At 42.1% G+C, this 17009-nt stretch overlaps 1 protein-coding gene across 2 annotated transcripts in view; it reads right to left on the reverse strand.

Annotated features, from left to right (window-relative positions):
- Window positions 1-17009, reverse strand: part of Ap3b1 (adaptor related protein complex 3 subunit beta 1) — a 221708-nt gene that overhangs the window by 31767 nt on the left and 172932 nt on the right. For both annotated transcript variants that reach the window (XM_028871654.2, XM_028871655.1), the window contains exon 23: window positions 2199-2430. In XM_028871654.2, coding sequence (XP_028727487.1) covers window positions 2199-2430 — 232 coding nt within the window. The remainder of the gene's footprint in view (window positions 1-2198; window positions 2431-17009) is intronic.

Raw genomic sequence — 17009 nt, forward strand, 5'->3', positions numbered from 1 at the left:
TCTTTACCTTAAAAGCATCTGAACGATGCCCAAAAATGAATGAAATATCATAGCCATAAAAATTTTCCTCAGAATGAAAAGCTCATAAGTAGTACGGAGGCAACGACATTCATATTTTAATGCCACATTAATGTCATACTATGAAATTTATTGTATTTATTTCTTCTATTCTACATAGGCCAATAAAAGGTCAACTCATCAACTCATTATGCCAGCCCAAGGAAGCATTAATACTGTTCTACTGTTTTAACCTTTGGATAACATTTCCAGCCACAGACAACCCATACATCAGCTACTCGACATTGCTTAACTAAACTAATTTTTAAACCAGGTAAAAAGGGCTAGACTACAAGCAGTTAAAAAAAAATCACAAACTGGTATATTCTGTAATTCCTTGGCAATATATCAAATTCACAAAATAATCCTGTAAAAACTAGGAGAGTGGGTACTATTGAAATTCTCTTAATTATCAAGGCATAAAATGCCAGCATTCGGTAAGGTCTGAATAAACCTAACCCACTTTACTCTGGTTGTTTATGAAAGTCTACTAGGCTTTGCATTAGAAACCATTATTTCCCTAGTGATAGATATCACACATACAGAGCATGATGCTGTTCACAAAATGCCTTGTGGAAGTCCCACAATGCCAGGGTCAGATGGAGAAAACAGAGCAGTTATGTGCAACAGAGGACAGAATAGGAAGGAAAACTCACTGACTTTGTCCGGGACCAAGGGCTTTATTCCCTGTAAATGCCAGAAAACGGAGGCCGGAGTGACAGAAACCTACTTCCCCTTTTGTTTCTTTTAGGTAACAATCCGAGTAGCTCAGAACACACTCCTGTAGCTGAAGGTGACCTTGAACGCCTGACCCTCCTGCTTCTACCTCCTGTAGGGTTTATGGGAGGCTGCTGGGGTCATACCCAGGGCTTCATATATACCCCAGACCATCACTAACTCACTAACTCATATCACCTTCAATGAAGATTTTGGCTGAAGCTTCTCCCAAATACACCTTGGGGACTGGTTCCATCCATACAAACTAAATATTTTAAGAAAATACTTAAAACTGGCAAGGGGTACAGCAGAAGGGCCCTGACACTTGGATGGGCATCTGGGAAGCACATGCTGTATGGGAGGCCAATCAGGGTCCAGTAGCAGCTGCCTCCTGCATGCATAGATGAGGGCCATCACTGCTTGGTGCATGCATAGATGAGGGCCACCACTGCCTGTGCATACAGAGACGAGGATCACCACTGCTTGCTGCATGCACAGATGAGGGACACCACTGCCTGCTGCATGCAGAGACAAGTGTCACCACTGCTTGCTGCATGCATAGACGAGGGCCACCACTGCCTGTGCATACAGAGACCAGGGCCACCACTGCCTGCTGCATGCATAGATGAGAGTCACCACTGCCTGCTGCATGCAGAGACCAGGGCCACCACTGCCTGTGCATACAGAGACAAGGTCCACTATTGCTGCGTCTTATGTACTACTTTAAGAAAAATGAGGTTTCCTTTTTCTGTTTTTATTTAGCATGAAAACATCTTGATTCCTAAATGGCAGTAACAGATTAAAGATATTTAAAAACACAATCATACACCACAGGGTGCTCTATATCCTGTGCATGAATAGGAAGACACCACAATAGTATTCATCCTGTGTTCCCTTTACTTTTCAATTTATGGACAGTAAAAGGAATCAGGATAGGGTCTTGAGCTATGAGACGTATGTATTCCAAAAGGCAGACTGATTTTCCTGCCTTTAATACACAATAAGTTATCTAAGATAAGGCGAGGAGGAAAGACGAGCAGGAGAGGTGAGAGAAGGTGATGCATGCAGATAGGGGAGATGACGGCAATTTTGATTCCTCAGAAACCCCCCACCCCCCATGACTACTGGGGTTAGGACACTGGGACCCGATTCACCGAGGGCAAAGAAATATATTTCTCCGACATGGTAAATTCAGTCACAGAAAAGGAAAATGGCTGGGAATAGCCCACGGGTAGAACACCTGCCTAGGATCCTGAGGTGTACACACACACACACACACACACACACACACACACACACACACACACACACTGGGCACTCTCACAGTCAGTAAAATAATGCTGTATTTTTATCTTTTTCTGAAACATCTGTTTTAAAAATGAAAACATTTAGTTACCAAGTTTCAAATGAGGATTAGTATTTACCTATTGGATGAAAAACATGCATTTGCATGCCTACAGGAAGCTTTTTTTCCCCTATGTGGATATTTTCTATCTTTCGGTCAGAAGTATTGTTCAGTGTTATTTGTACGGAGACCATCTTGTCACCGAAAATGCACGGCTGTCTTGGGAAGCAGTACCAGGCGGCCAGTCCTTTCCCGCTCATCCGGTGAAGCAGCTCGTGGGTCTTTGTGGGCACAAAAACAGGTGTGCTGACCTAAGTGCATGGGAGGAAGGAAGAGTGAGTGAGTGAGGGAGGACAGGTATTGCTGCTTTTAGAAAACAGGTCAACATTTCTGACATGTGGTTGCCCTAAGTTATCATATACAACACGATAACAAACTGTAAAAGATACCACACACAGACACTAGTCAGAATGATGTAAAGTGATAAAGTAAATGCCTTAAACTTTATTTTACTCTGCAGGTATATATTAAAATATTTTGGTAATATAAGACAAAAACAACCCAGTCATACAATATATATTTTTGGGAGGGGGAGACAGGGTCTCACTATGTAACCTAGGTGAGCCTAGGTCTTGGCATCCTCTGGCATCCAGCTGGGATGAGAGGTAGGTCATGGCCTGCATATGTAAACATTTTCCTTTTAAAAACAGTCTATGAGCTTTCTTTTTACTTTTTACCCTATATTTATCATACCCTCCTGGTAACTTTATAATTAGTTCTGATAGTTTTTCAGTTGGTTTTTTGGATGTTTCAACCATATGGCATCCCTACCAATAATGAACATCATGTGCCTCCCTTCTCAACCCTGACTCCTGAATTTATCAGCTCCTCACTGGGCAGCACAGGTTTTCCTGGAGCCTGGGCTCCTCCTGCCTCAACCTCCTGAGTCCTGGGATTACGGCATTCACCATCATGGTGATCAACCATGAACATCTTTTCCCCTGGAACTTCTTCCACTGTCGACTTCAGCTTAAGGTGGCTTCATCCTTTGTTTTACTGATTAAAATGACCTTCCCTCTTACAATGACTGATCTTTACCATCACCTTGGAGACACACTGGAGTACCCTGAGTAGAGTGAGCACAAGCGAGCACTTCCCTCTGCTTCATGCTCACGGAAGCAGAGACCGGATGCCCCACATCCCCGCTGCCATGCTTTCCACCTCGATGGACTACATCTGCTCTAACATCAGGAGCCAGGGAGCTCTCTTCTTTTAAGATGTTTCTCTGGTGTTTTGTCACAGTCCCAAGAAAAAGAACTAATACATTATTTTGAGATAAGTTCATCTTCATTTAAATTCCTTCGGTACTTTTTTGAGTACTCATCTCTTTATATCTCCATTGAACGCTAGATTTTAGTTAAATTGTTTCCTTTATTGTAGTTTAATTGAAATCACAAGCAGCAAATTAGAGAGAGGGATGGAGGGGGGGGAGAGAGAGAAAGAGAAAAGCTGTTATAAAACCACAGGACAGCCATCTTTCCTTTCAAAATTTACATATCGCAGCACACCAGGCCTGCTACAAATAACTGATGACAATAAATAACTTAATAATTTCAGGTAGAGGTAGAGGTCATTGCAGACCTGCACTGCAGCTGTAGCGTCAGCTTTCTCTGGACTCCGAAGCTATTTCTCCACAGCTAAGGATGCGTTATCGCAGGCCTTTCTGAGAAGGACACCATTATTTCAAACACAAAGCAGCGATGATCATCACTGATCATTCATTTTTCCTTTTCTTTCCTCTCACCTTTATTGATGCACTTTGCTGATGATACTAAGTACTAGTACTAATACAAAGCATTCCAGAGAACTGAGTAAACCAATCAGTGTGAGGAAGGCCACAACAAAGGTAGGCAGGAGGCCTCAGAGCAGGCAGAGCTGCCATCTTAGGGGAGAGGAAAGAATTCGGCTACTGGAGTGAACTAAGTAAACCGTCCCGGTGCACTGGGCTTCCACGGTGGCCAATGACCCCCCCCCCCCTCTCTGCAGCACTCGGGCAGCTGTCTGGTCGGTCTTCTGGCTCCTGTCCCTGCACTCCACCACGCAGGCTCTCCGTTCAGGCCACTGTGTGGTGAGGGAGCAGCAGCACGCTACCCCTCTGCTCGAACCCCTCCAGTTCACCCAGAGGGAAGGTCCACAGCGGCCAGCTCCCCGCTGACCACATCTCCTACTCTCACGACTCCATGGCTCACTCTGCTCCAGTCCACCATGACGTCCGTGCTCCGCTAACATGGCAGCCACACAGGCGAACTTCTACCACGTGCCCTTGGCTTTGGTCACCTGCTGTGCCTGGAACGAGCGTTCTCCACACACCCCCTGGTTCGGCTCTGAAGTCGCTTTGCTCCAGTATGACCTCCCTGATGAGGGTTAACACAATTTCTGTTTCCCACACACCCCCTTGTCTTCTCCCACTGTCATTTAATACTATGTTCCTCTCCTCTCCCTCACTTCCTTACTTGGACACAAGGTCTCCAGGGAGCCCCGGATGGCCTGGAATTTGCTTTGTAGACCAGACTGGCCCGGAACTTACAGATATCTACCGACCTCTGCTTCTACAGGTACTGAACGTGTGCACCACACACCCAACACAGTTAGAACACAATATAATTTACCTAGTAGGTTTATTATCTGGCTTCCCACTCACTCCTTACTTTAAAACATAATTTTATCCATATTCAGAACTCAAATAATAATTTCACCATTTTAAATATTACAGGATTTCTTAATAATCTTCCTCCAGCGCTGGTTATAATTATACTTTATTTGACACTAAGTGTTCAAATACAACATTTTCTAAAAATATCACAGGCTTACTGGAGCACAGTGTGGTGATAAGTGGAGAATCACCTGTGTCAATATTTATTAGTTTTAGGAAGTAATTTAAGATTTCCATTACATGTATATATATGGAACTGTGAAAAAAAGAAAAAACCATTTCTAAAAGTGTACACAAAGAAAAATTTATTGATGAGGAGTTCTATGAAACAAACATTAGAAACATCTAGATTCAGGTAAAAAAGTGATTTTAATGAAAATCTGTACCACCCAAGACAGGATGAAAAACAATGCTTGAAAACACTAGGGTTTTTTTAAAAAATTATTTATTTATTTTTATTTTATGTGCATGTGTTTTGCCCGCAGGTATGTCTGTCTGAGGGTGTCAGGTCCCCTGAAATTAGAGGTACAGACAGTTGTGAGCTGCTATGTGGGTGCTAGGAATTGAACCCTGAACCTGGGTCCTTTGGAGGAGCAGCCAGTGCTCTTAACCACTGAGCCATCTCTCCAGTCCCCCAAACATTCGATTTAATTCTGTAATAACAAATGTTCTAAAAGTTAAAAGCCTGCTGCATTCTAAACAGACGACATAGCCATCCTCCCGAGGATTCCTGAGGAGGTGATTAGTTCACCAGCTGCAGTGACACTACAATAAAAAGCTTCCCCCGAGGGAGGAGAACAAAAAGCATCCAGTATCAGTGAGATGATCCCCTACAAATCTTTCCCCAGCACATGTTTAAATAATAAAAGTCGTTCGTGTACCTTTAGATGGTTTATGAAAATAAGCAATCAATTCTGCAGCCACAACATTATTTCTAAAGGAAATCTATGTGACTCATGACGCCTGTAGATACACAGAGACAAAGCACACATATTTTATCAGTTTATTACAGTAAGCAAATAAGCGTGGAATGAGAGAGCACATAACTGTCTACTTAGTGCTTCCTGAAACATTTATAAGAGCTGTTATCTCCCTAATAACAGACAGACAGCGTGCGATTTTAGAGAGGAGAAAAGCTTCATATTTTTTAACACTTCACTAAAAAGTAACTGAAGAGTGTAAAATGAAAAATACTCTGTGCAGTTAGCAGGTAATGGACCATATTATCAACTCAAGTTAGATTTATAGGATACAAACTAGTCACTAATAGTTATTTTATGACATAGCATGTCTGCTTTTTCTTGAGATTATTAAGATTAAAGTTGTAAAACTTCTTTTGAACATAGCTGTTCAAAATGATTGAATTATAAAATTTGAAATGAGACTTGAAAAATAAAGCACAGTATCAAGTGAGTGGCTTATACCAAGCCTCCGCCTGCACCCGCGCCACTATTTCAGAGATGACATCTCCACATAAAGCTTTATGAAAACGATGTTTTCCAACCTTTTATGCTTTAATCGTATTTAGTTACACAATCATCTTTAAGTATTATCAATCTGTTTTATCTTTAAATTTCAAAAAAAAATGAAGAGCTGCACTATATAAACTGCTCTCTTTGTGTCTTGTTTTGTTTGGCTTGTTTTATAGCTGTGTCTATTTAGATATGATTTATAAAAGCGATGAGGTAAGGAAGAGGCTGTAAACAGAGGTAAGCTGCATCTTTTAAATTAGTGCTTTTTAAACCAATGTGTGTTTCAACTGGTGAGTTATAAGGCAGAAAGCCTCCATACTGTCTAATTTACCTAGTAGATGTAGAAAGCGAGCCCGCTGTGTCTCTGCATGGAGCAGTACCTAGTAGAGGATTAAAACAGCAAAGGGCAAGTTTGCTTTACCTCTACATGGAAGCACAGATCCAAAGAAATGTATTCAACCTTCGAGAAAGTGTTACCTTAAATAAACGGTTTATCTTAAGGATAACTCTAGCTTCTGTATGTAAACTTGACTACTGTAGACAGTAACTGTGATAACTTCTAGTATTTTGAGTAACAAGCATAGATTATGAAAATTTGAAGACTTCCTTACTTGTTTTTGTAGTAATGAACACACCTTAAAAATGGATTTGTAGGGCTGGAGACTGAGAGCAATGGTGAAGAGCACTTAGTATTGCTGCAGAGCACCTGGACTTGGTTCCCAGCACCCACATGGTGTCACACCCTGTCTAACTCCAGTTCCAGGGGAGCCAATGCTCTCTCCTAACCTCTGTGACCACCAGGCATGCATGTAGTACACAGACATACAAGTGAGCAAAAGACGCATATGCATAAAAAATAAAATCTGTTTGCAGGCAGGTCTGAACACAGTATGGGCACTTAATCAATTCATTAATATATGTATGCCAGGAAATAGGTACCAGAAAGAAGCAATGCCTACTTTTGTGTAGTCTGCACACTAAGTATGGTTATAACGTTTTTAAATGGTTGTGAAACTATAATATTTTTATAATATTAAAACTCATATTTTAGTTTCTAAAATATTTATTGGAACAGACACTTGTTCATTTTCCTCCCCCCTCCCCTTTTATACCATGATGGCATCCTTGAGTGGCCACAGTCTACAAGGCTAAGGATTCACTATCTAGTCCTCTTCACAGAGAACCTGGGGCTGAAGATATAACTCAGTGGCAGAGCACCTGCCTACCAAGTACAAGGGCCTATGGTTCCACCCCTAACACTACCAATAAAGTTTTCTGACCCTACATATAGAATGTGTCTGTTTGCACTGATTTTGCAATGTAGAGGGAATTACAACATTTTATTCTTTCTCCTCCAAAGATAAGTCTATAAGATGTACTATCAGCACATTTAATTAAAAAAAAAAAAACTGGTTAGTATAGTCTTGTCTCTAGGTTTGTGTAGAGAGTTCTTTATTTTGAGGTTTGCTCTATCTACTTCTAACATCTCCAGGACTTCAGTATTCATTTGGTGAACTTTGCCAAATGCCTTTTCTGCATCAACTGAAATGATTATGCATTTAGATGGTGCATTAAATTTCTTGATTTATGTATTTTGAACCAACCTTGCATCTCTAGGATGAAGTCCACTTGGCCATGCTGTATGGTCTTGTTATCGTGTTTCTGAATTGGGTCTGCAGGCATTTTGTTGAGGAATTCTCTATCTATGCTCATCAGAGAAATTGGTCTATAGGTTCTTTGTTCTTCTTTCTTTACCTAATTTTGGTATCAGGATAATAGTGGTTTTGCTGAATTTTCTAGTGCTTCCTCATCTTCCAGTTTCTGGAGTAAGTTAAGAAGAACTATTACTAAATCTTCCTTGGAAGTTTGATAAGAATTCAGCAGTTATTCCGGACCTGGGCTTTTCCTTGTTGGGAAATGTGGTAAGAGTTTCAATGTCATTCCCTGCAATGGGTCTGTTTAAGTTGTTTACATCTTCTAGCTGTAATCTGGTAGGTCACATGGCTTGAGATGCCTCCAGCTGTGCCGTTTTCCCTTAGCACTGCTTTGGCAATTCATGGTCTTTTGTGATTTCATTGGAATTATTAGATTTTTTTTTTAGACCTACAAAATATGTCCCTGGGATTTTACTGGGCACTGCATTAATCCTGTAGATTAATTCTAGTAGTACAGTCATTTCCACAATATTAATTCTGTCAGTACAGGAACATGGAAGCTCTATCTTCCAGAATCTTCTTTGAGTTCCTTTGTGTCTTCAAATTTTCACTGTAGAGATTTTTCAAGTCTTTGGTTAAGTTTATTACTAGGCACTTAATTTTTCGGGAGAACTACTATGAATGGGATATTTTTTCACAATTTCTTTCCTCTGAGTACATACACTGTTGGTATATATGAAGGCTGCTACGTTGTTGACTTCTGTATCCTGAAACTTTACTAGAGGTAAGAGTTTCCTAGTAGTCTACAGTCTTAAGTCACCATAAACAACAATAGTTTGAATTCTTATTTTTACACTTCCATGTCTTTTTTGTGCCTAATTGCTGTAGCAAGACTTGGAGCACGACATGGGTAAGTGAGTAGAGTAGACACCCTTGTCTCATTCCTGATTTTAGAGGAAATGCTGGGAATTAGTCTCCCTCCATTTCTTTTTTGATTATCATTTTTTTCTTGCCCATACTATATAATGTTACTTGAGTGTGTCAACCTGGTTTTAGATTCCTTCTATTCCCATAAGCCCCTGTAAAAATGCTTCCCTTAAAAGCAGGGCTTCTACATCTTTCTACAGTAGATGAGAACTGTCCCAGAGACCCACGACTAGACAATGTGCAGAGAGTGGGAGACCTTGGAACACTCAGTCTTAACGAGGATGTCTCCACCAAATCCCTCCCCTCAGGACTAGGAGAACTCTGCAGAAGACGAGGCAGAAAGACTGTGAGAGCCAGAAGGAATGGAGGACACCAAGGCAACCGTATCTTCCAAACACAAAGGACTGGCGCATATACGAAGTCACAGGGACTATGGCAGCACGCACAGGGCCTTGGACACGACCTCCCACCACTAATGAAGAAGCTGCCTCCAACTGCCGACTGCTTGCAAAGGAAAAACTAGTTTTCTGCAATGGAGTCTCACTGGAGACATTAACCACACATAAAGATAGTCCTCATGGCCAACACAAAACAAACCCAGTGGTATTTCTGTAGATTTTTTTTTTGTCTCATATTGTTTTGTTATGGTACTTTTAGTATTTTTCTCCCCATCTGTTTTCTAAAGAGAGAAAGAAGGTGGGGAGTTGGATGGGCAGGGAGCATCTAGGAGATGAGGGAGGAGAAATCATGATCAGAATATATCATATGAAAATAAATTTATTTTCAATTAAAATAAAAAGACAGAAAGTAGGACTTTGGAGACAAGATATTTCCAGCCAGCCCTTGGACACTAGAAAAGTTCCTTAAGCTCTAGTGACCTTGATGCTCAGCAAAGTGGAGATAGTGGCACTGACATCTACCTGCCTTCCAGGGTTGCTGTAAATTTAGGCTAATGCAAAATAAAATCTGAAGGAATAAAGGGACCGAGGAACATGAAAGGCACACCAAGGCAAAGAGTTACAGCTCTGAGCTAAATAGAAGCACGTGTGCCTGAAATTCAGTCCAGGTGAGGTCAGAACCCAGCTCACTATAGGCTGTGTGGCACAAAGGGCACAAACCATGAGGTTCCCTAGGACCAGGAAGGATGGCAAGACCATGCGTGAGAAGTCCCGGCCTTTACTGAGTGTGTTGGAGATCTAAGGATAAAGGGTAAGGGAAGGAAGATAGTCTTGCAGAAGGAAGGATATCTGGGCGACAATGGATTGGCCTGGAAGTGACAGCTAGGGGCTTTCTACAAATAACCCCGTCTAAGAGGAAGTGATGATTTAGACACAGACAGAATTACAGGTCAGTGTGAGTGAGGTCATGTGGAGACTACGTTCTACAGGCCTGCACAACCCAAATGGAGATTCCCGGAGAAAGGCTAGACTGTGGTACAGAACTTTACAGATTGTCAGGGGAATTGTGCTATGTATTTCAGAGACAGAATTATGGCCTCTAAGGCTAGCTATGCCTCTCTGCACAATTGAACTCCAAGTTAAGGGCTATGGGTCTCCCAGGTTGAGGGACATGGATCTCATCCAGATAAAAGTTCAGTCATGAGTATGTTAATTTGAAATAATAGGGCCCACCTAGATGCTTTATTCAGTCTGACATCACAGGCGCCAGTCTCAGGTACCAAGGTTCCTGAGAAATCCCTGACACAGAGCAAGGATGCGGAAATGGGTTCTTAGAGATCACTAGACAGAAATAGAGACACAAACGTTTATACAGTCACATACAGTTTTCCTGATCTGTGCACAAACATTTAAAATCTCACTAACAGACTACTTGATTTATAGTATAGGAACCTGAGAGTCTTTGGAGTCCAAGTGTATGGAACAAAGTCATTGATGACCTGCACCCCTATTCATATTTATATTAACTTATTTCTTTTCTTTTCTTTTCTTTTTTCGAGACAGGGTTTCTCTGTGTAGTTTTGGTGCCTATCCTGGAACTCACTCTGTAGACCAGGCTGGCCTCAAACTCACAGAGATCTGCCTGCTTCTGCCTCCCGAGTGCTGGGATTAAAGGCGTGCGCCACCACGGCCCGGCTTAACTTATTTTTCTATGTTAAATGCTTTCATGAGGTATTTGAGAATTCCAGACAATGTGATTTGATCATATCACCCCTTCCCTCACCTCCCAGATTCTCTCAAACACCCTTATCTACCCACCTTTACTCCCACTCTTATATTCTGCCCTTACCCCATTAAGTCCAGCCTGTGCTGTGCACCTGCCCCTGGACAGGAAGCCTGCCTTGATGGGTAGTCAACCTACCAGGAGTCTCATCATTAGATAAAACCGACTTCCCCTCACCCAGCAGCAGGCAAGGTCAACAGACTCAACTGTGGGTGGGAGTCTGTTCCCACTTCCCCTCCTCCGTGCTGGGATTTTGTCTGGCTTGAGCTTGTGCAAGCCTTGAGCATACTGTCACGACTGCTCAGAGTTCATAGTGTATCTGTCCTGTTGTATCCAGAAACTCCTGTCTCCTTGAAGTCATTCATCACCTGTGGCTCTTATAATCTTTCTACCCCATCTTCTGTGAGATCCCAGAGCCTTGAGGGGAGGTGATATACATGTCCCATTTAGGACTGTACACCCCAAAGTCTATTCCCACTGACCAGTTGTGGGACTCTGTGTTAACTGCCATCTACTGCAACCTCTCCAGGTTGACCTTCAGAATATCAGCTGCAGAATTTTACTTTTATGCTAATTAAAAACTATTGAGTCTTAGTATTTGGGCACTTTAGAAGACCAAGGCAGAATACCACTATTAATAAGAATGTGCTGGGGTGGTGATGCATGCCTTCAATCCTAGCATTTAAGAGGCAGACCACTGAGAATTTGAGGCCAACCTGGTCTACAAAACAAATTCCAGACCAACCAGAACTACACAGTGAGATCCTGCCCAAAGTAAACAAACAAACAAATGAGTAAGTAAGTAGTGAGTGAAAGTGACCAGGATAGAGGGTAGAGCGTGGGTATTAATTGTGAAGCCAAGCATCACAACTTCGTAGGTTCTCTATCTTTCTCCTCTACATATGGAGCTAATTCTCCACATCCTGCCTGCTTCACCTACTTGTTGTGAGGGCCGAATGAGACAGTATATGTGTAATTGATTTTTAAGCTCTACAAAGTTCAATAAACGGTATTTTGGGGATTATTAGTAAACTGAGTTTTCAGTCCATGTTGAAACAGCAATCTGTCAGATGACAAAGGGTCACGAGGTTAAAAGTACACATCAAAAAAGCTGAATCATCATTGGAAAAAGGCTTTTATGACAATATTGCTGTATTTATTGATAGTGCCGTCCAAAGGCCTTTAAAAAAGCAATCCCTTCCCCCATGTCCTTTTCCCTCTCTGTTAGCAGTGGCTGAAGAGACTGTCTCTAAAAGGTTTCTAAATGATGTTGATGTTAAAATATATAGGATCACCATTTAACAGCCTTCTAAAGAGCAGCCCTGCACCATCTTTGTTAACAACAGAGGGAGGCAGGGACTAGTTTTTCAAAGGCTTTTAGAGGATGTTGTTAAAAGAATATATAGTGACATCATTTAAAAGCCTTTTAAATAACAGTCCTCCTTCCCTCCCAATTGTAATGCCCTTGGCTTTCATTTATTTTGTACTAGGAGCTGAAAATGGACAAGCCAACAGATCACCCACTACAGCAGCATCTGTGGGCAGAGGGTTGATGCATTGCTTTTAAGAAGGCTGATGTCCAGAAATAAATCTAACTCTTCAAGAGCCAAGTTCCATGTCTATACAGGATGGTGCCCACCCACCTGATCACTAAGCAGTGCCCTTGGACGGTTTTCTTTGCCAGCTTGCTGGATGAGTTACCATACAAACAGGAACAGAGCTGATGCCAAACCAGCCTGAGAACTCCTAGTGCATGAATGCGACCCTGCTTCCCTGCTCCCTGGTTCATGTCTGTCCACCTAAGAGCTAACCCAACTCTCAGCTCCCACTCTGTTGTTCGGATTCCCCAACTTTATCCACTGGTCCTTATTCTAAACTCCACTAGGAGACAGGAGTGCTCATGCAGGCCTATTTGCCATACTCAGCTATGAGGAGGGCAGCATGAACTCCATCATTTGGTTCAGAGCACTCAGCCTGACTGACAGTGGGCTCTGAGATAGGTCAGCTATGATTAACCCTTTCACATAACAACATAAAGCAGTACTAGCCCAGGGAATACAAGACATGAAATAATTTTACATTTCATGTTGGGCTGGGCCTTCTGGGGGGGGGCATCTTAAGAACAATATTTCATAGGTCTGAAACACTTTGAAGTTTTTTTTTTTTTTTTTTTTTTTTAAAAAAAAAAAAAAAAGGTCTCAAAATGTAGCTCCCCAAGCAGTGTATCTCTTAGGCCCTCACTTGAATACAGTGGTCATGCTGCTACATCCACTGCATAGGTCTTAGTCACACTCCACTCTGACACCACTATTTAATTTAGGTATCATTTAACTTCATGCATATTCTTATGTCCTGTGTAACTAGCAATGTGCTAAGCCCAAATAATACAATTTCTTTTCATGTTTTAGCCTTTTTCCAAAACACAAGTAACTTAATTCTGATGCCTTAAAAGCACAAATGAGCTAGTTATCTAATGAGATAAATTATTGTTGTTGTCAAAAACCTATTGTAATTCTGACTCTTTTGAAAGATGTGTTAATATTTTCTTACACATCAAAAAGATAGCACTAGCAAGAGGCAAAAATGAATTTGCTCTGAAATTTTCACAGTTTTCTGGAGAGGATCCGACAGAGGCAATGGTTTCATCAGGCAGGAGAGCACAATCTCCACAGCTAGAAGGCCATCTGGACCTAGGATGGTCAAAGTATTTGTATCACTGTGGCCTACGATGGCCTCCAAGGAATGTGAGCAGTCTCTAGAAGGTGGAAAGGTAGAAAAGGCTAAGAATTTCATCCTTTCCCTACAGTTCCAGAAGGAACAGAGCCTTGGTGACTTTTTGTTTGTTTTTTGAGACAGCGTTTCTCTGTGTAGCCTTGGCTCTTCTGGAACTAGCTCTGTAAACGAGGCTGGTTTCAAACTCAGAGATCTGCTTGCCCGTCTCCCAAGTGCTAGGTGGGATTAAAGGTCTGAGCCAGCTCCGCCCGGCCTGACTTTTTAGTTGAAGTCAGTGAGAACTATTTTGGACCCCTGACTTCAAGGACTATATGATAGTAAGTCTGTGGGGCTGGAGAGTAACAGCAAGTAACAGCACTTGATGATTTTGCAGAAGACCCGGGCTGGGTTCCTGCACTTATATGGCAGCTCACCACCATCTGTATCTCTACTTCCAGGGACTCTGATGCCCTTTGATGGCCTCTGGGTGGGGGTGTCTCTCTCTCTCTCTCTCTCTCTCTCTCTCTCTCTCTCTCTCTCTCTCTCTCTCACACACACACACACACACACACACACACACACACACACACACAGGGTACACAGGTACACATATATACATGCAGGCAAACATTCATACATAGAATATAAAAGGACAATAAATTTGCATTGCTTTAAGCCAACAAGTTTGTGGAACTTCCCACTGTGGATTCTTGTGTTGTGACTCCTCCTGTGAACAAGGTGGGACAAGGGAATGCAGGAAACTCCCTGGGGCTGTGAGACCTGAGAGGTGGCAGTCTCTCCCTGCAGAGCTTCCCCTCTGGCCTCGACAACAATCCCCACAGACACTAATGCCTTTGAAAGGCTCTCAGCCTGGATATCTGTTTGCCAGGGGGTTGGTTTAAAAAAGATACTCTCCTCTGCAGCCATCCTTTCATGTTAGTAAGTACCACGAGTTGATTGTGATTTTTTTGTGGCTAACTGGTAGACACTAGAACAAATAACAAGATGACTCTTCTCAGGGCCCCTGCATCTTAACCCCCTTCAGGTGGCAGATATGAGTCTTTCAGGTAAAATATGAGTGTAAAATGGGATTACTCTTAGATTAGATATTAGCAGCAGTAATAGACTCTGGTGAACTACAGAACAAATGTATTTCAATGGGGAAAAGAAAGGTAAATAAAAATGGGAGGCACTCTGGGCCAGGCAGAATAAACTGTTAATGAGTATGCTGGGCTAGAAAGGCGTGGGTATTTATAAAGAATATTACCTTGAAGAAACTTTTTTAAAAGGCAACTTTGTCTAGAGACATCACCTTTGGAAACAACTTCAGAAACAACTACAATACAAAAGTCTGCTGTTCAATTATGGGACTCTGAATGCAGGTTCTAATCATCTTGCAGCTGTCTGTGTCCGTCACACATTACAACCGTCGGGAGGGCTAACACAGGTGTGCCAGTGAGTGCTTAGGCAGAAAGCATCACCGGATATGTACAAATGCTGCCGAGGAAAAGCATCAGTTTAGTGAGTATCGATCTGACGGAAACCTGCATGGAACGGCAAATGTGTCTTGGTAGAAATGCCACATGTGTAAACAATACTAGAGAAGGCATTTGCTTTAATTCAGGGCTACATTGCAAATACAAAGAAGCTTTTTCCCCTACAGACTTGGCAGACCCTGTGAAGAAACACCTCTGGACCCAGACTCGACTCTACCCTTCCAGCTCATGTGATTTCTACTTCCCTAGAATGTAAGCATGCCTCGAAATTGCAGCCATGGCTCACTTAAGACTGCAATATACAGAGAGGAGAAGATGTCCACGCACATTTGTTTCCCAAGCCACGGTTTACGTTGCCTACGCAAAGCCTTGAACTCAAGATCCTTTGGTTTTACCCCCCCCCCCATTACCTTGGGTTTCATGTGAGCCTCTACACCTAGCTTCCATGTATATTTATTAATAGAATCAAACAGGTCTGAGAGAGGAAACTTATCAAGAAACCACAATCTCCAAAGTTTTAATTGAAAGCAAGAGAATTCACTCCATACACAAATGCCAAATCTGCAAAGACTAGAAAGAACATTAAGCTATATTCTTTATTCTACCCAATGTCTTCTTAGCAAGCTGGGAAGCAAATTTCACATATCCAGGATACATAATTCCCTTGTGTAATCAAACACCTGCTCAGGTCACCTCACTGCCTTTGACATAACAGCACCTCTGGCTGAGGGCTTAGAAGTAAGACAGGCATTAAGTCACATATCTATAAAAACAGATCCCAAGAAAAGACACTAGTCAGTCTTAGAATATATATAACCCCATTGAAGATGGGGAGGCTGTGTTAGGATTCCTGTGTGCTTATTTATCAAAATACTGATGAGCTGATGCCCTTCTCTAGGTGTGTCTCATTCTCTAGGGAATTAGTTCAAAGGGCTTGTTTTCTAAGGGGACCCTGCATGTCAGATGCTAATCCCTGAGAGTTCTTTTAAACTGCCTTACTTGCTGCTTGTTTAAAGTGAGCAATTCAGAGCTGGCGAATGGGACTAACTACGGGTTCTAGAAAATGGGGAAAACTTAAAAAAGGAATGGTGATTTGAAAATTTTTCTGACACAAAACATGTCTCTGCCACAACGCAATGTCTTAATTCAAGTTCACATTTTGGATCACTAGTCTGACTCACACAGAGACCTGCAAGAGCTTCCAACTGCGCATCAGCCGAGCTGAAACCAATGTTTTATGAAGAGCAAGCCCCTTCACAATGACACCTCTGGACGCTGAGGAAATAACAATTCATTTCCTAACCTTGACTTCAGAGCCCGGCCCTTCCACTCTCCTTCCTTCCTTTTTTTCTTCTTCCCAAACAAGTGACAGAGAACATGGACGCTGATTGAAGGGGTCCATTATGTATCAACTTAAAGGAAGGCGAAGTGATTGATGAGAACAGCAGTCACCTTCAGTGCTGGTTCCTGCACCTGTATCCTTTCTGTCAAATGACCTGAAAATCCTGCTGACAGTTCAACACTCGGTACAAGGATGTGCAGGATGATGATGGGACTACAGTTCTCCCTATTTTTATTTGCAATGAAGTCTGTAGGGAGGTAATTTGAAAGCAAAAGTTACGTTTTCCACTTTGAGAAAGCTTTATGCCGTCTTCCTAAACATCTCCTGATTGCTATTGAGCAGCGCTGTGAAACGCCAGCCTCGGTGGGGCAGACAGAACAGACAGCAGCGCG

This window comes from Peromyscus leucopus, chromosome 11 (genome assembly GCF_004664715.2).
Source record: "Peromyscus leucopus breed LL Stock chromosome 11, UCI_PerLeu_2.1, whole genome shotgun sequence".
NCBI classification, from domain to species: domain Eukaryota; kingdom Metazoa; phylum Chordata; class Mammalia; order Rodentia; family Cricetidae; genus Peromyscus; species Peromyscus leucopus.